General features: G+C 43.8%; 1 protein-coding gene across 1 annotated transcript in view; it reads left to right on the forward strand.

The window, feature by feature from the left end:
• The first annotated feature begins 7,618 nt into the window (after window positions 1-7,618).
• Window positions 7,619-26,455, forward strand: part of klf12b (Kruppel like factor 12b) — a 35,748-nt gene continuing 16,911 nt past the window's right edge. Inside the window, exons 1-2 of the mRNA XM_029531009.1 lie at window positions 7,619-7,772; window positions 22,252-22,334. Coding sequence (XP_029386869.1) covers window positions 7,679-7,772; window positions 22,252-22,334 — 177 coding nt within the window. The 5' untranslated portion in view covers window positions 7,619-7,678. The remainder of the gene's footprint in view (window positions 7,773-22,251; window positions 22,335-26,455) is intronic.

Consider the following 26,455-nt stretch of genomic DNA (forward strand, 5'->3'; position numbering starts at 1 on the left):
CCTTCGCTGTATCTCCTGCTTAAAACACAGATTTATTATCTCATCATTTACTTTTTAACAGGTTTGCCGTAGGGAACCTTTCCATGCCTCAGTGTAAAGGTCTTGCATTTTCACGCGGTGGCTTTGTAGATGTCTGATATTCAATTACAATCTTTCCATGCTGTCCTTGCAACATTTCTTGCGTGAGTACACGTGATAATGTATTTTCAGGAAAGCTGTGGTCTTGCAGGTTCCTCTCTGGGTCTTCTCACCCACTAAGGTGATCACAGTACTGGACACAATACGGAGTTGGAAGTTTGTAGTTGCTTCTTCGTCCTCTTAAGCTGCGATTGCTTGGTCAACTAATTCAAACTATCTCTGTCATTTTTTCTTTAGTCTTTATGCATTTACATATTGTAGGAGGTTTACTACCCCCCCCCCCCACTACCTTCAAAATGCCCTTACATCTATCTCAGCTTGCTTGTTTGCAACTCTACATTGGTGTTAAAGTTCATTATAGTGGTGTAAATGTGTGCAAGAGTTTTGCAGTTGCTATTAGACACAGCAGGCTGAGGCCCTGGTGGTCATGAAGCCCCCCCCTCCACACACACACACCCGACCCCGCCCCCACTGGCAGGAGGCTGACCTTGGCAGGGCCTGACAGAGAGCTGGCCTGGAGGGGGATCCACGGAGCTCCACGCCAGCCCACTGAGCCAACCCACTCAGTCTGTGCAGGTGTACTGACGCCTGGACAAACACATGCACACACACACACACACATGCACGCTTGCATGCATAGCCACTAGACCAGGGGAGGCCCCCTGAGCGAGCAGATGTCCTGACGCTCCAGTTTTTGTTACCTTTTCTTTTGGATTCCTCATGGTCATTCTTTTTTTCTTTGCTATTTTGTTGTGCATTTTAATTTTTTTTTTTTTTTATTCATTGCAGGTTCTCGTTTTCTAACTCCTTTTTCTTTTTTTATTTGACTTGATCCTACACTATCCCTAGCTTGTATTCTACTTGCATACATGTCTCCACTTTGTTAAATATTAAAAGATCATTGAAACGTAACTAAATCCCACCAGTTAAAGCTGCCATATATAACGACTTGAAGATTCATGTATTCCATGCTTTTTCTGTTGCCACTGTGCAAATTGTTTGTATCTTTAAATCAAAGAGAGGCCTTCCTTGTTTTCTTCATTGCTAGCCTGTGGACTGATTTCTGTGTAAAGGACTCTGAAATTTTTGTGATGATGATAATGATGATTATGATGATGATGATGATGATGATGATTGTTCCAGCGCCACTCTTCTGTTCGCTCACAGCAATGTTACCTTACAAAGTCGATCCGCTTATGGCTCCCAGCAGAAAGTAAAAAACATTTACTCCAGTTTTAAATTACTCATTGCACTCCCAGTGATAGTTTAGGATTACCACTGACTCAACCAACTGCCTGACCCACGCAGTGCAGTAAGACTGAGCCAATCATAATTTTGCATGGCCAAATCTGGTGCAGTCTTAAATAGAATTTAGAATTAGAAGTTAAAAGTAACACGTTATAACTTTTATCAGAATGAAGCCAATTACATATCATGATGTCACAGTTTTGGTTAATACCCAGGAAACTCACTTGCACCAGCCCATGATGTCGAAGCACACATGCAAACAATAGAATTATGGCTGCAGTTCACTTGGCAGAGCCCAACGGTGTGATTCGCCACGAAGGTTTTCTGAATGTTACAGTAAATTTAAACATTTACATTGTAGTATCTTCTATTTGAAGCATATGATCATTTTAAATATTTCTATCCCTGTAATGAACCAATGTAGAATTACAGGTGTAAATGCATGTAGGAATCAATAATTTACTCCTTACGCCTCGTTTCACCGTTGATCAGTATAACAACATTCACGTAGTAGAATATTGTATGACTTGAGAGAGGGCAAATCATTTGGGAGCTCAGCTACATCTGACGCAGAGGTCCCTTTGGAGACGTAAGCCTCAGCTCGGCTACATACTGATGTGGCAGAACGAATGTACTCTTGAGTTATACATACTGCAAACACTTTCTCATCCCAACTCTCAGCTGGCATCATTTACTGTGGAATTTCAGTGATCTATTGCAAAAAGTCATCAAAATTACGTCGGCTTATTAGATATATCATGGTATTCTATCATACTGGCCCCTCTGAATCCGCTGCAGCACTGAGCGAAACACAATATATGAAAAAGTCAACTGATGGCTCCATCTTTCAAATCAATCGGGTGTATGAAATATTTTCTATCAATCTTGTTTCCTTTCTCTGTTTCTTCCAACATGAAAACAAATATTTGTGTTGTGTGTTGTAAGTTGTGGCTTTGTTTGTTATCTGCAGGAAGACGATGTCATCACGCTCTCTCATTGGTTAAGTGTTAATCACCAAGCAGAAAACTAAAGAAAACAAACATATATCAAGCCAGAAGGGAAAAAGCAGAATTTCCACATTTAATAGAAACATCGTCCTGAAACCTGAAATACTTTTATGAATACCAACTTTGATTGTTTTGACTGTTTTGATATATATGGGTTTTGCAAAATGAAGTGGACTGCTTTAATGCCCAGCTCAGCTCAAAATTATGTCTTTAATAGTCTAATCTTTTCACAAATATACTTTCAACATGCCGTCCTTCTGCTCTCTGCCCTTTTCTATTTCCTGTCACTCTAAGAAATAAGTGCATAAAAATGTCCCAAGGTAAAAGAGCACATATAACCAGCAGTGTTCCCTTTTTATTGCATAGATGAAAAGACTGGATATTTAAATAATTCTGATGACTGCCAAAGTGGAAATGTTCATAGTTGTCCCTTCACATTGGGTCACCTTAAATTAAAATTATAACATTGAAATAGCAGACACTCACCGGCCATTTTGAGTATGTCCCGACAAAGTTATTGTTTAATAACTTTGTTAAAAGTTCCTTTATGCACAAAAATATGTTCAGCTTGTTGCGACTTCATTCTGATATTCAAGCGTCACGGTGAAGAATGATGTTTGTTGGACACTCCTGCACGTGTTCATCTTAGGAAAGAGGAAGGTTTTTCTGTTCTCACTTTAAAACGGGGCTGGAGCAGTATGATTTTGCAGCATTGCAACGAGACAAGAAGCCAATCACATGCGCACCGTGACACAGAAATTGTCACGTTGAAGCTTGATTCCTCTGCTGTAAAATATTTACCTATTCATAGTTTCATGTCAACAAACACATCAAGAAGTCAAATCAGAAGAATTGATCAAAGTTCAGTCAAAAAGGAGATTAAAATATAATTAATAAAAGTATATATTTTGCCATTGCAGCTGTACAAAATGTTGGAGTGGAGCTTTTCATGAAAAACACAGTACAAAAGAATCTGTGTAATCCTCAGATCCAACAGCCACAAAACGCATCATTGCCTAAAGTTTTGTTGAAATTGTCGAAGTTATTGTGCGTGACAGGCAGGCAGTGAGACGAAGAGGCTGAAGCCAATCCATCCATTGTACTTCTTGGATTTCATTTTGGAGGACAGAAAACCTTGACTCGCAAAAGCGTTTTTCATTTCATGTTTGTAGCCCCATTGTGTTGGGCATTCACAGCGAGAATAGAGTGCGACTGCGGAGGATAAAGAGACGCATCAGAGGTGAGCACTTTATTGCCCACAAACCGGAGCTGTGTGACAGCATGAATATATATATATATATATATTCTTGTCCATCCTATTTTCAAGGTTTCAAGTTGATTCTTCGCAGCCATTGTGAGTGTTCCTCCCAGCACTTTACTTTTTTATTCTTTTTGATTCCTATTCTGTTAGTTTTTAACTCTATACTGTATTTTAAAGCCTTACAAATATTTTAAAATGAACTGTGAAGTATTTTTCACTGCGTCCTAAAAGGGAAAGGTAAAGTTCAGCTCATTGCTCCCTCACGAGTTACTTTGGACAATGGTTAATGAAAAATGTGTCCTTCTATTTCATATGTAATGATCATAGTCACTCAAAGTCAACCAACTAAAACAGAACATCCTCCTCTTCTTGAGTGGTTTTTCCTCCCCCCCTGTTTTCACCCCCTCCCTCCTTCCTGACTGTGCAGTAACAGGCTGTGTTTAGCTTCTCCGCTCTCTACTTCCTCGTCTGGCGTGTCTGTTCTTTCAGTCCGGAGTCTAAAGTTCAGCCAGAGACAACAGGAGGGGAGCATCACATCGCTCACTTGTAGCAATCCGAAATTCAAAACACAGACACAAACACCTACGCACACACATTTTCCTTTTTCTTTTTCTTTTTTTTTCTGCAAAGTCAAATAGAGTCTTCTCCAGCACAGTAAGAACGCTCGCCCCCTCTGCGTCGACATTTTGCAGCGTGTGACTAAATGATGAATAGTGTTACAATAATTTGATGAGATTGGGTGAGATGATGCAAGGGAGAAGTGTGTAATGATAATGCTCTTCTTGATGTCTTACAGCTTATTATGCCGCATCACAAATGATTCCCCCAGACACCCACGCCGTCTTTGAACTGCTCCCACCCCAGGGTGATGTATTAGCAACCTGTTTGGAGTTGGCATAGCCCTGGGAGAGGTGCTTGTGTCTCAGGTGCTTAATAAGCCCTACTGGGGGGCGACAGGATGAAGCTGGTACCCCACCGCCTTCAGAAAAAGCTCCCTTCAAACACCCCATCCCAGCCTTGCTGTGACCCCTCCCCCATGACCGTCAGGCCATCTCTCATCATCCTCTCTCATGCTTCCTCCTCTTCAAACTCTCCTCGACAGATCTCTGTGGCCGCCACCTCCCTCTTCCATCCGCACTCCTCCCTCCTCCACCTCCCTGAGAGTGCCTGTTTTGCGCTCTGCTCCGCTCTTCCCGCCTGCCTCCCTTCTACGCCTGCCAGGACTCCTCAGGCACCAGTTACACAGTGAGGATTTCATTTGAAAGAGCTCCTCGGGACGTCATTACAAGGATCATCACCGGGCCTCACAGCTGATGTTACATTAATGTTCCATCACACATACAGCCTTCAAAGCGCCTATTAACTAACCAGCCCTCTCATCACACAGATCAGGATTTTCCTGTCAGATTGGTAATATCACATTAATCTCACTGGATACCAACGGATGAATAACTATACGTTAGGTGTTTGCTGATTTCGTCCAGCTGTACGGCTTCGTGCAGATGAGGAGACGGCAGACATGTCAAATGTTTCCTGAGAGGAGATTGACAGTGGAGGAAGTAGGATAATGTTTTTCAACCAAGTCCAGCTCAGTGATTTTGCCACAGACTTGATGGACTCACGCCGTCTGAGGTGTACGATCCCTTTTGTTCGTCACTGATATCATCTTTGAGAATTCAATGTTTGTGCATATTTTTTGTCTTCAGTTATGGTCAGTTTACGTGACCACGTTTTCATGCTTCATGTTTTTTCTCTCGACTGATTTCAAATGTTGTCTTGCTATGAGATGGTTATTTCAGCGATCCCACTAGACAAAACAAATGTTTAACGGCACGTCAGTTTTATTCAAGTCTGGTTATGTTGTCGTGTTTCAGAAATAACAACTATTCTTACTTTTCACTGTTGATTTTGGTGGCTATATGTGTATTTGCAGTTGATCTCATAGAAGCCAGACCACGAACAGCTTTTTTCCAGGTTAGCTGATGGTGCAACACAAACGTTTTCACTCTTATAAATGAAAATAGGGGAGAAATTGACGAAACACTCTTTGCTAACCTTTTAAAAACGTATTTAAACATTTTAATCATTACCTGTCAAAAACATCTTTAAAAGAATGACTGATGAAATATGTATTTTGTAATTATGCACAACATTACAATACCTCATCTCTCCCCATCCCTCAATTCATCCATTTGTTCACCTGCCCCCTCTTCCCATTGGACATTTGGAGCCCCTCCTATCGAGGCAGCCAGAAAATGCTTCTTAATTCTCTCGTATACAATCGCCCACCTCCAACTCTCCATCCAGCACATACAGCCTTATTAATCGTGTCTCTCTTTCCTTTGTTCCATCCAATTGTCTCTACCCAACCATTTCATCCTCCATTCATTGCAAACAGAAGACATACAGTACTATCTGGCATGAAACAGAATGAATATTAAGTGGGTAGCAGTTGGATCGGCCTTACACTACTACTGTAAACTGTCTTTTTTCCCTCTCTCTCTATCATCTCTGGCTCTCTCAGTCATGCTGTTCCAGCTCCACGACAAAGCCTCGGCTGCATAAAGTGGTACGAGCTCCATCAGCCATGCAGATGAGCCCTGCTTCCTTTACCTTAATTAGAGGTCCCAGGGGAGCGGCTGTGGGCGCTCTGCAGCATCAGCATCAGCCTCTCGTGCCACACAGATACCTTTCATCAAGGCAGAGAACACCGGGAGGAAAAGTGACATGGGTACAAGTGGCTCAGGCACTACACAGAAGAGAATTTAAAAGCAGTCATTATGTGAAAATGTTCCAGCATGTTGTTCAAAGATAGTCACTTAAACACCAGGCAGAAATGAAACATTTCATTGTAGGACCAGAAACCAAAATCCCACAGAGAAGATGGAAATAGCAGCTCTATTATCCACACAAACTCACTTCTTTGGTGTGAGAATTCAGGAATTCAGCCAAATACAGCTGATAAATTGATCGATGAATAACTCCAGAAACAGAAAAAGTGATTTCCAAAATTGTAAATTACTAGAACTTACCAACAGCCATCTAAAAAAATCTGCTTGTTTTATTTAAGCAAATTATTTGTCAGTGAATTAAAACTAAAATGTATCATCATTAAACATATAACTCTGTATATAGATCATACAGGTTTTCTTACATCTGTGATTGTTGTATTTCTTCAGCTGTAAATGATTAAAACAAACAAAAAAATATTCAAGTCGAATTATTTCTCCTCCTCAAATCTTCATACATATACACACACATATATTGTAGATTTATGACTAAACAGGCTTAACTATGAAAACTTTCCTATGTCCAATTATTCTATTGTGTAATCATTAAATATATGAATTACATTTGTAGAGCTCACTGTGACATAAATGAATTTCCCTCAGGCTACAGTCCAACATGTGTATCATGATGAAGGAAAGCCTCAAATCTTCAAACTGAATTAATCCCATTTGGAGCATTTTTACTCGAAAATGGCCTAAAACTAAAGCACTTATTTTTATTAATGAAGTAGCCCTTTCATTTCCTGTTCCAATCGATCAGACTCCTTTCTGTTGCAACTCTCATAAAAAATGATTCTCGTTGTTGAGTTAAAATATTTGAAATAATTGAATTACACCCAGCCTACAGTTAGTCCCAAATGGAAACACTTGACTTTAGTCCCAGGCCTGTAGAGATTCATCAAATCTAATCAAACTTTATTTTTTAAAGCGCTTTTCATACAGATCAGCAACGCAAAGTGCATCCGACCATTAATTCTCTGTGAATATCACACTGCTTATCAAATGACTATTCATGCACGTCACACAGGGTTGAAATGATCCACCGGATCCGGATCTGGGTGTGTGTGTGTGTGTGTGTGTGCACCTTCCTCTCCGGCCCCTTTAAACGGGGAGGTGCTCCGGTGCTCACCCCCAGATCGGGCTCTCCGCTCCGGGAGGGGTGGAGAGGGAGTTCGGGCTGCTTGAGAGCGGACGCGTCGGAAACCTCCCCGGAGGGGCCCCGTGTAATTCGATGCATGCTGTTAAAGCTTAGAGTATATTGTCTTCCCTTTGCTTATGAAGCCTCCACCCACCGGCCCACCCTACATTTAGCGGATCATGTGACTCGGGGTAAGTCATTTGCAAGTACAACAGTTCTCTGTGCGCTCCCATTCATTTCCTGAGAACTGCCTAAGCTGAGCAGCTGAGAGGCAGAAGGGGAGGGAGCTGCTCACTTACATACACTCACTCACACACACACACACACACACACACACACACACACACACACACACACACACACATATACACACATATACACACACACACACACACACATACACACACACACTCACACTCACACACACACAAACATACACGCAGAGTGAGAGGACAGAAGAGGAGAGGAGAGGGAGAGGAGGAGAGGAGGCAGAGAGGACTGTAGAAAAAGGAAAACAGTGTCCCAGTCTCCACGGCTCTGCAGCTTCTGACAAGGTCTGTGCATTTTTCTCGTCCTGTTCCTCTGCTGGCTGGCTGGCTGGCTGGCTGGCTGGCTGGCTGCTGCTGTGTGCTTCATTTGTCACGTTGCTGGGCTTTGTGCTTGTGTTCAGTGCGTCTCGTTCAGCTGTCATTGCTCTGTCAAAGCAGATGACAACTCAGATCACCTATGGCATTGTGTCTGGTGTGTGTCAGCGGGGGAAAATAAGAGACCCTGCGTGGTGCCGACTGGACATCTAACACTTATTCCCCATGTAAATACATAAGCTGTCATGACGAGAGAGGGAAGAAAAAGTGATTATACACTGAATGGCTGGGGGCAGAGGCAGCATCCTGACTTTACTGTGCCGGCTCCGGCTGTGAAATCTCTTATGTGTCACTTATTTACTTGTAAAGCAACTTCAGAACCTCTCAGCTGAGCAGCGCAGCGGTGTTGTGCTGTAATACTGACTGGATATCTTGGGGAGGAATATGAGAGTGTGGTGAGACAACAACAAACTCTCAGCTTCTTCTGGCTGGAAAAAGTTTGCTGCTTGTCTTGAGAGAGTTGTGTGTGTGTGTGTGTGTGTGTGTGTGGGTGTGGGTGTGCATTTGTGTGAAGCATTGTAGTGTGTGTATGTGTGCCTATAGTCTACCTACTGTAGCAGCTTAGAGACAGAGAGAGGCTGTTAGCAACGGGTTAAACATTAGGAGGCTCGGGTAGCGGAGGAAGGACACTGGGGGGTGTGCTTGTGTGTGTGTGTGTGTGTGTGTGTGTGTGTGTGTGTGTGTGTGTGTGTGTGTGTGTGTGTGTGTGTGTGTGTGTGTGTGTGTGTGGGAGTGTTGCAGGGGTGGTGTCTTGGATGTCATCGGCAGCGCTCTCACTTCCAGGGTAATAGTCATTGGTATTGATGGGTGGCTGTCAGAGAGGCAGAAAGCCACCAGGCTGGGGAGAGTGGCCGGGGGCTGGCCCTTGGCTGTTATTTTCAATTACAGGGGACCGGGGCAGAGCTGACAGCAAAGGCATTTGTAGATCCAGCAAGGGGGAGGAGGAGGAGGAGTGTGTGTGTGTGCGCTGGGGGGGGGCAAGAGGAGTGGAAGGAGGGAGGGAAGGAGGTAGAGAACAAGTGAGTGAGAAAGGTGGGAGGGGATGAGACACTGGCCTCTGCTCCTGGGTTTGATGTGGAAACTGAGCACTGACCTCTGTGACTTTACCCCCGCGTTGTCGAGAGGCCCTGCTTTGCCTTTAACTGTGTAACAGCCGTAGGGTTTGTGTTTGAGTGAGTGTGTCTGTGTGTGCATGTGTGTTTAAGTATGGGTACCATCACATCAATAAAATTGGGTGGGGGCGGGGGGAGGGGGGACCCCCTGCAGCTCACGGATGTTCAGCGAGTGAGATTAGTGTCCATTTAAACTCTCAGTTAAATCCATTTACAAAGGGGCCTTCTCCCTGTGCATGAATAAACAGGCTGATATTACCACACATGTAGAGTAAACTCCTCCATGGTGTGTTTGAACAGCGTAGAAGACACGCACTGAAACAGGTAATGTATAAATATTCCCTGGCACTGATGAAACAATCAGCTGTCCTAGGTTGCTCAGAAAATACTGGAGAATAATATCTGAAGATATGTGATAGAAATACCTCCGTGTCGATACCCGCAACATTGAACTCTGTGTCATCATAGTCAGCGCTAGATGGACCTAAATGAATCATTATTGTGACTGCGACCGGCATTGACAGCAGAGCTGCGACACACAAAAAGTCACAGAAATAAACAGAATGGGCCGCTGAGCTGCTGATCCTGTACTGAGCCGAACAGACTGAACGTACCATTCAGTTGCTGATGTACAAAAAGTGCCTTTGCAGTGTGACACATTACAAAAAAGTGAACAAACCGCAAGGTCAGTGACTATGAGTTTTTATTTTTAACATTTTTTTTTACTGGATAAACGAAACAATGTGAATCAGGAGAGTAATTTGTTGCTGTTGGCGGATGTGTGGTCAACGAAGAGTTTTTCAAATTAAAAGACAGAATCTGCTGCTCCGCCTTTCCCATGCTGTCATCACTGGCATGAGAGCACCCAAATGAATGCTACGGTCAAGGCTTGGTTTAGCTTTAGGCACAAAAACAACTTGGTCAAATTTAAGGGAAGAACATAGTTTGGGTTAGAGTGCAGCTTTGTTAAAGTTAAGGGAACCAGTGTCATTCCTACAACAACAACCACCATGTTATGGCTATGAACCAGTTGTGGTGATGGATGTAAGAATGGGAAACAAACAGCAGGCTCTGATGGCCGATGCCTTGTTGATCCTCCTGTCCACCCCAACTTCCTCCCTCTGCAGACTTTGTGGCTCTACAACATCATACAACTTTTTATTTTCCTGCCGCCAGCTTCGTCGCGTGAAGGTGAGCATATGTTGATTCCAGGAATTTGCCGAAATGGCTGATGGTTGTTTTTCCTGGGTCGCCGTGCGTCGATGTAAATGGTCTGTTTAGTTGTTTAGACCACACATCAGCTTGTTCTCTGTAGTTCTCTTTGTACTCGACCAGGTGTTTCAATTTTTGGTAGTTAAATATGTTTGTTTTTCTTTCATTTCGTCATGACGTAATGTTAAATTTGATTGCATTAATGAACAAAATCATACTGCAGACGTCTGATTGCTTCTCCCCCTGACATCAAACCACCGCTGCCACTTCGATTCCATCAAAGGTTCAACCCCCCACTCCAAGACATGGTCCAAGGGCTTATGATAGAGATCAGTGCAGGTGGGGGGAACTCAATTAAAAAGCCAATCACCCAAGGATAGACTCTATCTGTCCATCAACGCCGCTCTGCCCGGCACATTTAATTGCTCGGCAGGATTCCCCCACTAAAGGCATCATCTGTCTGCCACACATCACAACACATAAATTGGGTGCGTGTTGACAGATTGAATCTTTCAGGAAGAAGTACAGCGCTCTTGGATGTGCACTCCAACCACATGCCCTGTTTTATGCGAGGTGATGTGAATTCCCTGTATTACCCCTAATCAGCCGGGTTAACTGCTGGCATATTGACTGACTGCTGAATCATTGATCCATGTAGGTGTTACGGAGTGTATCATCATTGATCGCAGATAGGCTGCAGTGCACGGATATGGTTGGACTGTATGCCGAGGAAATTCAAGGTTCAAGGTGCATTCTGGGAGATCATATGGCAGAGCTGCTGTTGCATCTCCAAAGCTGTGAAATGTGGACGGTCAACCCGGAGACAAAGACACAGCCACTCAAATATAACCACAAGTTGTGGCAACAGATTAGTGTGTCAAGGTCTTATATATACAATGTGTGAAACAGACAGCAGCTAAATAGATGACTTTGCATATTGTTAGCTGTATCTGCCATTAAGCCAACTAAATGAAATAGAAGAAGAGGTCACAGATCGAGAGGGATAAACATCCAAACCATCCGCAGATACTTCATCTGCTGCAGTTTCATTCTGGCCATCAGGCCTGTGCCGGTGGTTATCTTGAACTTGCTGCACTTGAAAAAAGACTAATATTTGTAGGTGATAGCTGCAAACTGAACTCCCTGTGCTGTTATTTCATCATGTCAGAAGATGACAAAATGTTCTTTTCCCTTTGCATATTCTCTTGTGGATTCAACCTTTGACCCCGGCAGCCAGCCCACGTTTGTTTACCAAAATTGAGTTAAAGGCTGTACATGGCGTGCTAGAGCATTGGTGTTTTCTGACTAAGAGAGAGAGCGACAGTAAGAGCATGGAAAGTATTGTGCAAAAGTGGTGGCTCGGATGTTGATAATCTAAATATTGACCACAAACAGAGAGAACTAAAGGCTAACATTGATGATTACAATGTGACAAACATCAGTGTGAGTATTTTGAATTTTTCGGTGCATTCCCCTTACAAGGATCTACTCAAGAGAAACCAAGTTTATCTTTGACAAAAAAAAAAAAAAAAAAAAAAATCATCAAACTACAAGCAGATGTGGGGGAGGGGGGGTGTAGATTTTTACATGATGTTGTCTGGCCAGAGCAATGATCCAAGTTTTGCTCTAGTAATGACACCATCTCCAGAGCTGCACACTCAGTGCTTACTGGAAATGACTCATATGTGCAGAGCTTACCCCCAGACTCTGATTTTAAAGTTGCTCGACATGTTTCCATGGCGAGGACGGAAAGGTATGTCAATCCGTCTCTCTGCGGCGATGTTTCCTCTTTCAACCAAGTGTCTTGTTTTGCCTCGGCCAAATATGGTGAGTTAATAGAATGAGGGAGAAACGGAAGGAAGCCAAGAAAAGAGGAGGGAAGAGCGTTCAAAGTCAGCATTTTCAGATTGTTTTGGATCACTGTGAGATGGTATCGCAGGAAGAGTTTCCCATCACACAGTCTCTGGGTTGCTGCATCTCTCCAGCGTCAGTGCAGATGGTCTCAGCAGACCTGCACAGGGATGCTGCATGGATCAGTGTGAACTTTGTTTCCATTTGTACTGTAGGTCAACTGTTGGGAGAGGAAATTATGCAAACAACATGTGGAATCCATTTAGGGCTCGGGGGTGGGGTGGGGGGGTTGCCTGTGCCTTTTGGCATTCCTCAGGCTCTTTGGCTTTAATGTGATCAAACGTTGATCTGTTGGTTCACGCTATGTACCATAACTCCTCCTGATTTGCTCTTTCAACCAGGTATCAACGCGGCACAGCATAAGGTAAAAAAAAAAAAAAGAGAGAGAGAGAGAGAGAGGAAAAATAATCGAAGTGAAGGCATGAGTTGATGAGTAATAGAGGTAAACACAGCTGCTGGCTTTTACTGAGTGGTGCTGGAGAACTGGAATGGGTCAAACCAAGGGGAAAAACTTAGTGAGCGAAAATAACTGCGCACACATTTGCTGTAATAAGTGTCAGTGTGTAGGAATGTTTTGGTTGGTCCGTTGTAGTCTGTTTCCATATGCTGCGTGTTGGTGTGGATTCAGTTGTGTCAGCACAAAGTGAGGTTAGATAGGGTACTCACTCCATGATGCTGCATGAAGAGGACCCTGGAAGACTATTAAACACTGAAGCAAAGGCACGCATGCTCGTGTGTAAAGCGTGTGCACAGCATGCATGTGTTTGTTTGTATCACAAGAGATATCGGCTGGGATGAAAGGAGAGCGGGGAGAGAGAGCCGGAGAGAAAAGTGCATGTTTCAATGTTTGAGCTGCTATTATTTCTATGTGAGTTGCTTACAGTAGATACTGTAGATGAGTCAGTATATCGGTGCCTGTGCATGCTTGCATTGTGCAATTATTGTAAAACATGTAGGTCGATCTTTAGGAGTGCATCTCGGTGCACATGTGCTGTGATGCATTCAGTAGACAGGCTATTGTGAGTCGTATGTACACAGTACATATGTAGGGGGAGGATGTGGGAGTGCTTTCTCTCTCTCACACACATTCAGACATACATGTTAGAACATAAGGGCACACACATACACTATCAGAGCCTCGGGGGATAAAAGGCAGAAGCACAGTCAAAGAATCCCCCATTAGAGCAGGAGTGTACTGTCATCCCTTGGGCTGGGGAGGAAGAAGAGAGGGAGAGTATGTGGGTGGTTGGCAGTGATAGTGGTGGTGGGAAGGATGCAGGTTATTGTGAGGATGCTAATCTAATGCATCCCACCTTCCTGTAAGGGCAGCAGATGAGAGCAGGGATTCGTTCTGACCCTCAGTTTGAGTAAGCAGGGAGCAGATATAACCTTTGCATGAGACTGAATGCCTGGATTCACTCGCATATATGTTCACGTATTTTCTCGTGGGCTTTTATTCTAAACACGCCGTCTATAATAGACACATCTCTCTTTTGGTGTAGTTCACACCGGGGCTGTTAAAGCATTCAGTCTAAAAAATTCACAGGGGTTTCACTATTTTATTTACCATGAATTCAGTACAGGACTGTGCCCACAATGCACCTCTGTCAGGCTGAGATAATTATTAAGTGCTGCAGTGTGGTCACCTCAGCCCAGGACCTGTGCACTGAGAGTAAATAAGAGACGAGAAAAGAGTCGCTTAGTGCATTTTTTATTGATCCACTGGAGCTAACCTCTTTCTCTTTATCTAGCTCTCTCTCTCTCATGCACACATACAGTATAGGCCTACAGTGTGCAAACCTCTACATAAACATGCGAAGAATATTGCAGTATCTCTCAAAGCGGCTGCGCCAATTACTCCATGTGTTTATTCGCATTTGCTCAGCTCCACCTCCCCCTCCTTTGGTAAGAGTGAGGTTTTTGTGTCAGAGGCTATTTTAGATGCACAGCCACTGACCCTACTGCATTTACTGAGGTCTGTGTGTGTGTGTGTGTGCGTGTGTGTGTGTGTGTGTGTGCGTGTGTATGTATGTGTTTGAAGGTTGTTGTGGAGAGGTCACCTGAATATGTTGAAACAAGAAGACACCGTAGTTTAGGAGCTGTTTTGTGGTTTCTCTTTGTTGTTTCTTCAGAGTGGAACTTGATCCAGCCCTCATGCAGAATATTTAACTTTATTATTTCTCATGATTACATCAAAATAATCTTCAATTGGATATAAACAGCCTTGAATGGCGTCACAAATTGCTTTGACTTCTGAGTCAAAGCTCACTTTAGTAATGCCACCTCACTTTAGAGCTGTCACGGTCACAGCTTGTTTAGCTGTTTCTCTGCTCCATTTGAGGCACATGATGCAAGAGGATGTCAGACTCTTCTGTTTACCTCTCTCCGGAGCTCTGTGGAGGAGTGTGTGCGTGTGTGTGCATGTGTGTTTGCGTGTGATTGCGTACTGTAGGTGTGTGTGGGAGGCTTTTTGTGTTGAATGGGCATCTATATTCCTCTTTCATGAGAAGAGCTGCAATATTGAGAGACAGAGTTTTGTTTGTGTGTGAGTGTGCGTGCATGGGTGTGTGTGTGTGTGTGTTAAGATAATTGTGGGTGCAGGCAAAGGTCACAAGGTTTGTGTCTCTGCATGCATGTGTGTGTGCACGGTAGTCGACTAGAACTGAGCAGGGGCTGAGGAAGTCGTCTTCATAAGAAGTGCAGACAGACACAGACAAACCAGACGGCGACCGACTCTTTTCGTTTTGAGTATTTCCGTTCAGAATAAATAGCTTCTTCATTTCCCATAGTTTCACAAGACCTTAGATGGCTTAGCTGGAGGTGGGGATCTTTCACAAAGACAAAGCTACAGAGAAAATGATAAAATACGCAAAAGAGTTTCCCTTGTAATCATGAAAACTGATATTTTAGAGATAGCTGTTGAGTTGCCATCCTAATATTTGACGTCAAACTGAGATTTAATGTTTATCTGGGTTTTTAAAAACTCTACATTTGTTTGCTTGTGTTGTGGTGTGGTTGTGGTGCTGTATGTAACAAAGTGTTCCTACAAATTATTTGTGTGTGTGTGTGTGTGTGTGTGTGTATACACAGCAGTGTTTGCTGTTGAGGGCAGCGGACTTGAGCCGCATCCGGCAACCTCATCTCCCTCATCTCGGCAGGATTACTGACATAGGATCCCCCTGCCCCTGGCAGAAATAGCAAAGACCCAAGGGCAATCCAGCAGAATATGGGAACTTCCGTGGGCCTTGCTTTGGAGTGTGAGTGCGTGCATGTGTGTGTGTGGTTTGTGTTTTGTGTGTTGTCAGTACATTTACATTGGTATCAACTCTTTAAATGGAGCTGGTTTCCCTCCCAGGTGCTAAGCTCCCTGATTCAAGAGTTCACACACAGACACACACACATACACAATCCCTCCCACTCCTTCTCTTCATTTGTTGCTCCTGCCGTAGAAAAAGTTGGACTGTGTACTCCTCGGTTAACTGTATTGTATATTAGTTGTGAACAGGAACTTCCAGAACGAGGAGAGGAGGAGTTTTAAAAATGAATTGCCACAACAGACTGTTGCTGAGCTGATTTCCACAGCTTGTATCGAGTCCTTCATTTAATCACAACATGCACTATTTTATAGCAAAATAAATACTGACGTCCTCCCTAGTAAAACACACCAAAACAAAAAAATAAATTGACATGTAACTGGAACTGCACAGAAAGAGTCCCACGTGGCATCTGTTTTTCTTCATTGGGTCACAAACATCCTTTTTTTTTTTCTTGGGGGTGGGTTTCACTTCAACGGAGCTTGATTTGCATTCTGAAATACAGATCAATCAAATCAATGCTCACCCTTCACTGTCTCCATTCAGTCACTGCAAATGGATTTGGTGTCCATTTATGGGACCATCTCAGTGTGTTTTCCTCTGTGTCCTTGGGTCTATAAATGCCAAGGGGTTGTTTTTTTTTTTTTTTTTTTTATTCTATACATGGCATTTTATTGACAGCCATTTTGTCAATAATATCCCCGCTCACAACCATCCCTAAGTGTGTTCATACAAGGCGCTCATTAAGTCACGAGGCAGTCTGTGAGCATCAGAGCCATATTTTGTTGCTGGTAACAGGCTCTTTAATGTAACATTGAAAAACCGAGTCAGTTTTTGTGCCTTGGGTGTCATCGGGGAGCCCAGTCCCTTATGGCTACCACATCAAATTCAACAACTGCTGAAACCCGGACAGGGTCCGACACATGCAGTATGAAGTTTGGTCTAACTTATCATGGGACCTGATAGGCTCCCCAAGTTTGTCTGTTTGTCCCAGAGAACATTCAGCGCATGAGACGTGTATTCTGTCTAATAATAGCTACGAAGAGATCTGCGTTGTCCCTCTGTGGAACTGATTTATTCCCAGAGGAAACGGACAGGGCATTTTAAGTGCATCAGTTGAGTGCCTCTCGAAGGGTATTTTAACCCTAAAGGGAACTGATTCCTTTCCTCGTCTTTCAAACTGCAGTGCGCATAAACTGCTGTGATGCCGTTGTAGTTGTCGGGGAGGTAAAGAAGTCCACGCCTCTTTGAGCAGCAAGGTAGCAGCTTTCTGCTTTTTTTTTTTTTGAGCCCTGTTCAAAAATGTCCCAGAAATATCCCAAAGACTTCACTTGCTGCTTCTGCCAAGGAAAATACGACTTATGAAATGGAAATTCTGAGACCATTCACAGAGTGCCAGGAATGATTAGAAAGAAAAGAGACTGTCCATCTCAGTACCTCCAGGAGTGAAGTTGTTTGGGGAAAACACACATCTCCTCCTTCAACATCAACACAAACGGCATCTGCAGGGTTTACCTGCTGTGTGCTGTTTGGAGTCAGATAGTTGTTACAGTACAGTTCCCCAAATTTAACTTATGTTGTTGTGTGTCCTCTGAGGATCTACACCTTTTAGTTTCTCAAATCCGCTACACAATGATGAACGGTGGACACACTTACAAGGCAGAGATGTTCTTATGTAAGGAGATGTAAAGAGACGGCTCCCTGGAAGAAGAGATCTTGTATCTTCTGGATAAATAAAGGCTAAATAAATTGATGTATGTAATTTAAATTCATGTGTGCAAATTTGATGCCCAATAGTCAAAATCTTTTGGCATGTGTTGTCTTCATTTTGATCAGCTACGCTGCATGCTTGACTGCACTTTTAGGAATTTCATCTTACGTTTTAAGACTGTACAGATGAAGAAGCTCACTTAGGGGGGCACTTCTGAAGTTTACCATTTGATCCTCTGAAAGGGTCACTCATCGTTAGATCTTCTGCAGACATCAGAAATCACAGTTCGGTATTTGAAGAACATCTAGCTGTGTAAAGTGTAAAACTTTTTTTTATCCTTTAAAATGAAGATCACCCTACATCAGGACAGGCCAAAGGGGCCTGGCTGTCTGTTGAACCTTTGACCACACCAGGTGCCGTTTCTTTGGCTGTGTGCAGTTACTCTTTAAGTAGTAACTCTGCAGGGAAGCATTTGAATGGCTCTCAAGACCAAAATGAGGCCAACAAGATGAGGTCACAAACAGACACGGCCTAACGTGAAGCAGACTGAGGTTTAGATTGAAATCAGCTGTGATTCAATTGTTTCCCTATTGTGTCTACGCTGAGAGCAAATAAGATAAATGTTTTCTGGTTGCTGTTGTTGTTGTTGACATATATTAGACCTGTGTTGCTCAGCTCATTGTTGTGTTCTTTGTGACCTATAATGAGCATGCAATGAGCGTTCTCGGCTTTCACTGCTTTCTAAAAGTTTTTTCATGCAGTTTTTCAAAAGAGAGGAAGTGGAGGAGTTTTCTGGTGAGCGAGTAGATGTGGGCTTGTTATCAGGCCAGTGTGTCACATTGGGGTGTCCAGGGGCACAGAAGAGGGAAGTGAGCTGTGGCAAAGAAGCCAGCGGTGCAGGAGAAACACAGGAAATGCTTATCTCACTTAAACTACAATGCTCTTCTTTTCACGCATTTCTACATGCAGCACTGGTCAAATATTTGTTTCTGATTTTGCTACGTTAAAAGTGCTCCCCCTTGCAGTTTCTCTTGCTTTCCCCCTTTTCTTTCTCTCCTCTCTTTGGAGGAGGACCGGATGGGAGGGGGGTGTTGGCATTCTTGTACCGTGTGCTTTGCGCTTGACCGGGCCTTGGCTCAGGTCCATATTCCCTCTCTACCCTCTCTTGCTTCTCTGACTACCGCCCCTCCTCCTTCCCAACTAACCCCCCCCCAACCTCTTCAACTCCCCTTGGTTGCTTCCCTACCCACCGCTCCTGCCAGCAACTCCGTGCTCCTCAACAAGCCCCCACCCTCACTCACTTCTCTCACTATCACCTTCCCTAATCCTTCCTTATGTGTGTACCACACCCCCCCAACAGCCCTCCCCACCCACCTCCATCCTTCTTCAGCTCTCTTCCATCCCAGACCATGGCAGCGGGTCCAGCCTCTGTGACACAGATGCACCCAGTTGCTTTGGGCACTCAACATGGGAACAAAGCATTTGCGGCGTCCGTCTGTTACAGTGTGTGTATACTTCATGGTCTGTCTGTGTGTGTGTGTGTGTGTGTGTGTGTGTGTGTGTGTGTGTGTGCGCGCACACGAGCGCACAAGTATGTGCATGTCGGAGAAAGTGGTAGAGGGATAGAGATGAGAGAACCTGCAGAGGAGAGCACGCAGACGTTAGATGCTAAAACTGCTTTTATGAGTTTGTTTAAGCTTAACTTTCCCCCTTTTATATAAATATAAATGGTTTCATTGCTGTATGAACATCCAGAGCTGATTTGAACAAGGATCTGCCTTCACATTCGGAAGTGCTGGTAAAATATGAGCTTGCAGTGATTTATACCACCCACTCAGCCACCACACACCTTTGAGCTTTTGTCCAGTAAAGGTACCTCCTGTTTCAAGCTCGGCAATTGACAATCAATAAGTACTTTAGAGAATGCAGCTTGATTTGATTTATATTTGAATACGGCACATCGTGAACCGAGTCCTTCTGTGGGCCTGCTCCTTTTGAGGTTTATTTGTTGCTTATGTTGTGGGATTGTCTCCACATGTGTGCCAGAGTGGATGATGTCACTGCGGGTGAGGTCAGCATCTGGTCTCCGTAGGTCAGAGGTTCGTCACCTCTAATTGATCCAGCCAGTCTGTTGGGGTTGGTTTGGCTGAGCTTTAGCCTTTCAGTCCATCTAGTTGCTATCGCTTCAGTCAGCACAGAGCCGATAGCCATCAGCAAGCTGGGAGACAGCGAGCTGAGGTCATAGATGCGGATGTGTGGTGGGAGTTTCATTTCGTACTTACATTAGTAGGGACGCAAATAAGCATAAACAGGAAAGCAGAGAGAGCAGCAAACACTGAAATATGTTTACGTCAAGCTTTTTTGCTGGTTAAACTGGCCTCAATCTTCACCTGCTCCATTTACTTTTTTTATTTTTATTTTTATTTATTTATTTATTTTATGGGAGGGCGGGTAGGAGGGAGAAATGACATGCCTCAACACTCCACTGCCCTCCTCTCCATCCAACTCCCCCACACACCTGGGATGGCCATTTCATTTCAGAGTGCAGCAAATGGAAAGGTGATCTTAATCTACCCTGTTTCCCTCTAATCCCCCTCCCTCTCTCCATCTCCCACACACAGAGCCTCATAGCGCTGATGGACAGCACACTGCTGGTTGCTGCGGAGCCTGCCGCCAGCACACCATATTTAGTGATAGGACAAGACTGTATACACATTGGTTTATTACCTTCACCAAATTCTCTTTGTTTCAGACTCATCTTTGTCCTTATTTTTAATCTTTTCATTTGATGATCCCGAAGTGCTCGCCGGCAGAAATGACCCTTTTTCGCGGGAGCAAAAGTGGTCAACGGTCGGAAACAGTCACAGTATTTCGACATGAGATCCTCAATACACAGCGCCCCTCTGTTAGCTCATTACTCAGAGTTCGCTCTCCCCCACTGCTGTTAGCTCTTTTTTTTTTTTTTTGTTACAATCACAAGTACATGTTGCCTTGCCATTGATTTCCTGTGAATAGCTTGCAGTAGGCCAGTTCATTAGGCACACCACTGGATTATCTGGACTGTGGGCACATGGAGAGAGGTTCTTGCTTGCGTAATCCCGACTGTGGCATACTGAGCTAAATTAAAAAGTGCTGTGAGTTCAAATTTACTCTTTGGAGTATATGAGTTTTTTTTGTTAGGCTCAAAAATGAGTCTTGTTAAGAAATAAAATAAAATAAAAAGTGTGGGGGGAAAAAAAAAAGAAAATTCTCAGAGAAAGAGAGGACGCCTCCACCACGATGAGAGTCACCTGGAGTAAAACATACCTCACTTTCAGCCACTCTTGGTGCACTCGTCTTTCTTCCTCTCCTCAACACATGGCTTGAGGCTGGACTGAGGCTGCAGTTCCACCCGCCTAGCCGTTACTATGGCAACACTATCTGGGCCTACCAAGACCTGAAGCCGAAGGACATCCTGGACAACAATACAATAGCAGCACAGCCAGGATACCTGAGGGACTTAGACCTGAGAGGCGAGATCTGGTGTGTGTGTGTGTGTGTTTGTGTGTGTGTGGGGGGTTACAGAGTAAATCCTCCTTCTTTCTCTACCTCCTTCGCACACAAACACAGTCAGGATTAGCTTTTGCTTGAGAATCCAAGAGGTAGTGGAACAATACTTGGCATTAAATGATTCTGTTGTGGCAGTTTTGAATGAAATCCAAAAAATAAAAAAATAAAGAATGTTTTTTTTTTTTTTTTTTTTTTTAAATAACTATTTTGAGTGGATTTCATGGTGAGTACAGAAACTTTATTAGTGGACAGGCCTCATCTTAGATGTTTGGTGCAGTTAGATGCTGGGACTCTCTCACTACGCAGAGAGAATACATGCCATTCATGATTGTCTGAGGTTTTTTTTTTTTTTTTTTTTTTCCTCCTTCCTATATCTCTCTCTGCACGAGAATAGTCACGATGCTGTGCTGCTGCTGACTTCAAGGATTGGGGCCACACTATCCAGCTGCTGGTGCCAACAGTGAAGAGTAATGGAGATGTTTAGAGTCTATTTGCCTTGCTTGCATTCCTCCATGTACTGCTGCTAAAATAATAAGAGGGAGGGTTACCTCAGGTCGGCCCCAGCTGAGGGATACGGAACATGCATTGTTGTCATTGGCTCCATCTGAGAATCCCTCTTAAAGCCACAGCACGGAGCTGAGGAGCCGGGCACTGCTGCCCACTTTACAGAGGCAGTGTTCGGAGATAGCACGATGCATGTGCACAAAAAAGTATGAAACGTGTGTGTATATATGGATGTGCCTCATTTTGCTTTTAATAATGCACATATCATTATCAGTATTTATGTGTCAAATGTCCATATTCAACAAAATTAATGTTTAAAAATAGCGGCTAGAGATGAAGCTGTGTGGTTGTGCTGTTGCCGTTGCTGTTGAGTAACTGCATATCAAAGCAAGTGCTTGTATTCAATTGAAGCCTTAAGAGGATTTTATTCAGCGTTATGAAGTGTTATTAGCCCCACAGCAGCCCACCAGGCAATTGAAAATCTTTATTATGGAGAAGAGGGAGTCATGCTGTGCAGCATCTGAGTTTCTTCACTTTGTGCGCATCTTTTTTTGTCCTGCAGCTTCTGGTGGTTTTGGAAACATTGGTTTGTTTAAAATGTGCTTATTTCTCAGCGGGTGCGTGCAGAACATTGTAGATGTGTGGATGAGTGTGGTACCTGCTTAGTCATGCTAAAAACACCCGTCTTACACCTCCTCTGTGTCCCTTCACAGGCAGTCTCAGAAACAGGATGTTAATGCTGGATGGAATGCCTGCAGTCCGAGTCAAAGCTGAGCCCCTGGAATCGGAACAAGGGGTAAGAGAGCTGTTGTTTTCCAGACAATTCCCTTTTTTCCTCCTGCTTTCCTTTCCTTCTCTCCTCCTCCCGGCTAAGGGGCCGATAATCACTCCCAGGCTTAAGCAAGTGAGTGTGAGAGCGACTGAGTGTGGGGGCTAAGAGGAGTGGTCGGAGAGCATGGTAGTAAGCAGGGAGAGGAGAAGAACCCAGAGGAGGAGGAGGAGAGCCACAGCTGGGGCAGGAATGCATTTGGGGGAGTTTCGGGGAGGTGACGGGGGCCAGCAGAGAGTCTGCGCTGGCTGGGGGTGATTGCGCAGATGTAGTCACTGCTCCGGGGAGGAGGGTCACATGGGAACCTCTGAATCTTATCCATCTCTGTATGTTCCTGCCCCTTTGTGTCTCCTGATATCCCATCATCCTCCGTTGCCCTTGTTTTTCAAAAACACACTGTTCATCTCATTTTAGCACGCATATGCAAATACACACACACACACACTCAGAAGCACAACACACCATGGCATACTCAAGCTCTGCAAACACCATCAACATCATTATTTTTGGCTTTATTGTTCAATTAAAGAGTGCATACTGGCCATGTTGGGTATAATTGAGTTACCACACGCGGGGTTTTCACGGCCCACATACAGTATCAGTGCTCTCTGGCCCGACATACCTCGAAATAAAGTGGTCTTGTTATGGTGAGGCTGTTGCTAGGTTACCAGGGCTTTGTGTTGCTGCCACAGCTGTGTGTGCAATCGGTGCAGGCCACTTAATATTTGTAATCATGATGAATTAGTGTGCTGTTATTATCGATTCCCATTCATAACATATCAATAATATCGTGCCCCCCTAATATATCACCAAGAGTACTCGGTGGGAGAAGGGCAAAGTAGTTTCTGTTGAGACAAATCCGAGAGCATTAGCCTGTGATGGATGAGAAAATTACCAGCTGCTGATAACCCATCAGGTTATCTCGGGTCTTGTAGAGGATTGTTTGGCTGTGGAGGTGCTGCGTGATGATAAGAAGCGACTGTGTCTCTCCACATTGGAGAACTTGACAGAAAGGCGGCAGGTGGTTACTTTCTGGGTGTGCTGTTCTCATCTATGGCTCCGGGGTTTGAGAGCCACGCTCTAACACTGCACCACTATCTAATACCTGGAGTTTTCAGGTCATTCCCCATACATGCAGTGATGTCAGTCACAGACAGGATGTGAGCGCTGCAGCCCACACAGCTTTGAAGTGCACTGAGATCCAATCTTGCCCTAACAGACCGAGCTTTCCTTTAGATGGCAGATGCAGACAGACAGTTTAGGCTGCTGCAGAAATGTGGTCCTCATTTGGGTGGCGGGGGGCCAAGGGCTTGCTGGAAATGGTCTGCCTCGTTAGACAATTCGCCCGCAAGGGCCTGGAAAATCTGCCCTGCTACACAGTATCCCCTAATAAAGACAATGGCATGAGGACAGAGGCAGGCAGGCGGGTCGAGCATATCTTTATATGTGTGTCAGTGCGTGTAGGTTTGAGCGCATGCGTGTGTTTGTATCTGTCAAATTGAAAGTGAGGGTGGTTTAAGTTTTCCATTTGTGCCAGTAAGAATCTGCCTGAGAACCTCAAACCAAAATGCAAATACATGCCTGTTTTTCACTTTTGTTGAAAACCATATGCTGTTATTTAGTGCTGTTCCCCTTTTTACACAGCGGCCTCAGAGGGTTGATCAATTTCAACAAATTTCTGAGTCAGAAAGTTTATCCCTGCCTGTCATGATCATGGTGTCACCATGTAAGTGAGCATAAGATTTCTGAATGCAAAGATACAATCGTTGCAGCACGTTCTTTTTTTCTTTTTTTATGCTGATGAAAAGTGGAAAATGCCTCCTCACATTACTTCTCAAATGGCTTGATGTCACCATTAGCCGTTTAGCACAGGACGCTCAGTAGGTTCAAGGCAACCGGGAGCACAGTGGGGCTGACAGTGACAAATTTAAATACTTGCATGTCAGATGTTGCATTTTTTCCTTTGACTAAAACAAGCCAGCTCTTTTGGATTCGACCGATAGCTAAAATAATGTTATTAAACAGCTTTTGTTGGGCTATTTTTCTTTCCTCTGAACTATATTTTGTGTCACACGTACACTTTTTTTTTTTTTTTTTTTTTTGTAGTTTATCTCCTTTTTTGGCATTTTTTTAATGTCTACCATTTGACTTCCTCGCAAAAAACCTCTGATCAAAGTAGGTGACCAAAGTCGTATGGGCCCAGCACTTGGGGATGTATCCTGCATTTAGCTACGTTGATCGTACCATAACCAAAGAGGTCAGGTGCTCACAAGTAGAAAAGTCGACAATATTCTCTCTGTTTTTTTTTTTTTTTTTTTTTTCAGTCATTAGCCTCAGAATAATCACATGCTATATGAAACATTTCCTCAAGTCACTCTTATGAAAGACGCTCAGAGATGTTAACAGTTGGCATCCGTGATCATAAAACTTATCTTTATGATGATATTATATGGAGCCTAGCGGTGCAGATATAGTGAGAAGTGTTGAACTTCAGCAGCTGAGGAAGTCAAGATTTCCAACACACTGATGTCAGCCTCAGTGGATCTAATGGCTTCAAAGCCTTTAGGCAGTACAGCTCTAGGCAGTCTGCAACTCTCACATCCTATACACAGCATGTAAAAAACGGAGAGATCACATGCTAAAGCAGCTGGAGGATCGCTTCAGGCACTGTCAAGAAAGGCTACATCAGCAGTTGATGCAAGGCGAGCGCCGAGGACATTTAATACGGCAAACTCACTTTGACAATTAAGAGATATTTCCACGAAATATTTTGAAGTATAGAGCAGCAGATACAGCATATAGCATAAGATAACCAGGGGCAAAATCAGTTTTTACAGCTCAACAGCCAAAGGACAGATTTCACTCAACCATCCTTTAATAAGGAGGGTCAACAGTGACTCTGATTCCCTAACAATTACCCTCAGGCTGCTAATATTTAACTGCATTTTTCAGTTGTTCATCTTCATAGGTTTGATGGACTCAACATGCTTCTGTTTTAATACATCCAGCTGTCTACACATCATGATAATGGCTCACGTTTCACACAGACTGTATGCACATAAGTGTATTTTTACATTCCAAGTGTGCTTCCTTCAGTTTCACACGCACACAGTGAATCTGTGTTCAGTTCTGCAGCGTGCACTCGATACTGTCCCTGGACGAAAACTATGGAGTTGCAGATGGAGCAGTGAAGCTGCTCTGCTCACATGCTGTTCACACTTTGCCTCCTGTGTAGACACAGAGTTAACTGTATGAGTGGAAAAACTCAAAAATGGAGCACTGCGTTAGTTCAGAGCAATAAAGTCGAGCCAACATCAGCTGATTAGTATCAGCTGATTCATTCATGCCAAACTGTCAGTGGCTCATTTGTTACCTGTTTGGCCACCAATAGATCAGCACACTCCAATATTCATAGTGTATAAATAGTGCTAATGGGAGTTGGTAAAGTGTTATTGATATCAATGTCATTTTCAATTCTGCCTGGGAGTTGATTGCTTATTGATTCCCACAGTGTGGGGGGAAATGTTGGCCACCACAGATTTTTAAACACATTCCAAACCATTTGCGTTATCAGTGAGTGTAAGAATAATAAGACCTGCATCAAACAGAAGGAGCTACAAGTAAAATATTTATTGAACAGAAGAGGTTTCGAAGATAAGTGAACATCACATTAACAGAAACATAACATTGTAGAAAACATAAAATGTAGAAAGGCGGCAGAGTGACATAGTGGTTATCAATGTTGCATCACAACAAGAAGGTTGTGGGTTCGGTTCCCGGCCTGGGGCCTTTCTGTGTGGAGTTTGCATGTCCTCCCCGTGCCTGCGTGGGTTTCCTCCCACCGTCCAAAGACCATGTTTAGGTTAACTGGTGACTCTAAGCTGTCTGTAGATCTGAGTGTGAGTGGTTGTTGGTCTCTTACTGTCTCTGTGTGTCGGCCCTGTGATGGACTGGTGACCTGTCCGGGGTGACCCCACCCCTCACCCAGTGTGAGCTGGGATTGGCTCCAGCACCCCTCACGATCCGGAAACGGATAAGTGAGTGAGTGAATGAAAATAATAAAATACAACAACACGCTTTGGCCCTGA

This window comes from Echeneis naucrates, chromosome 21 (assembly GCF_900963305.1).
Source record: "Echeneis naucrates chromosome 21, fEcheNa1.1, whole genome shotgun sequence".
NCBI lineage: Eukaryota > Metazoa > Chordata > Actinopteri > Carangiformes > Echeneidae > Echeneis > Echeneis naucrates.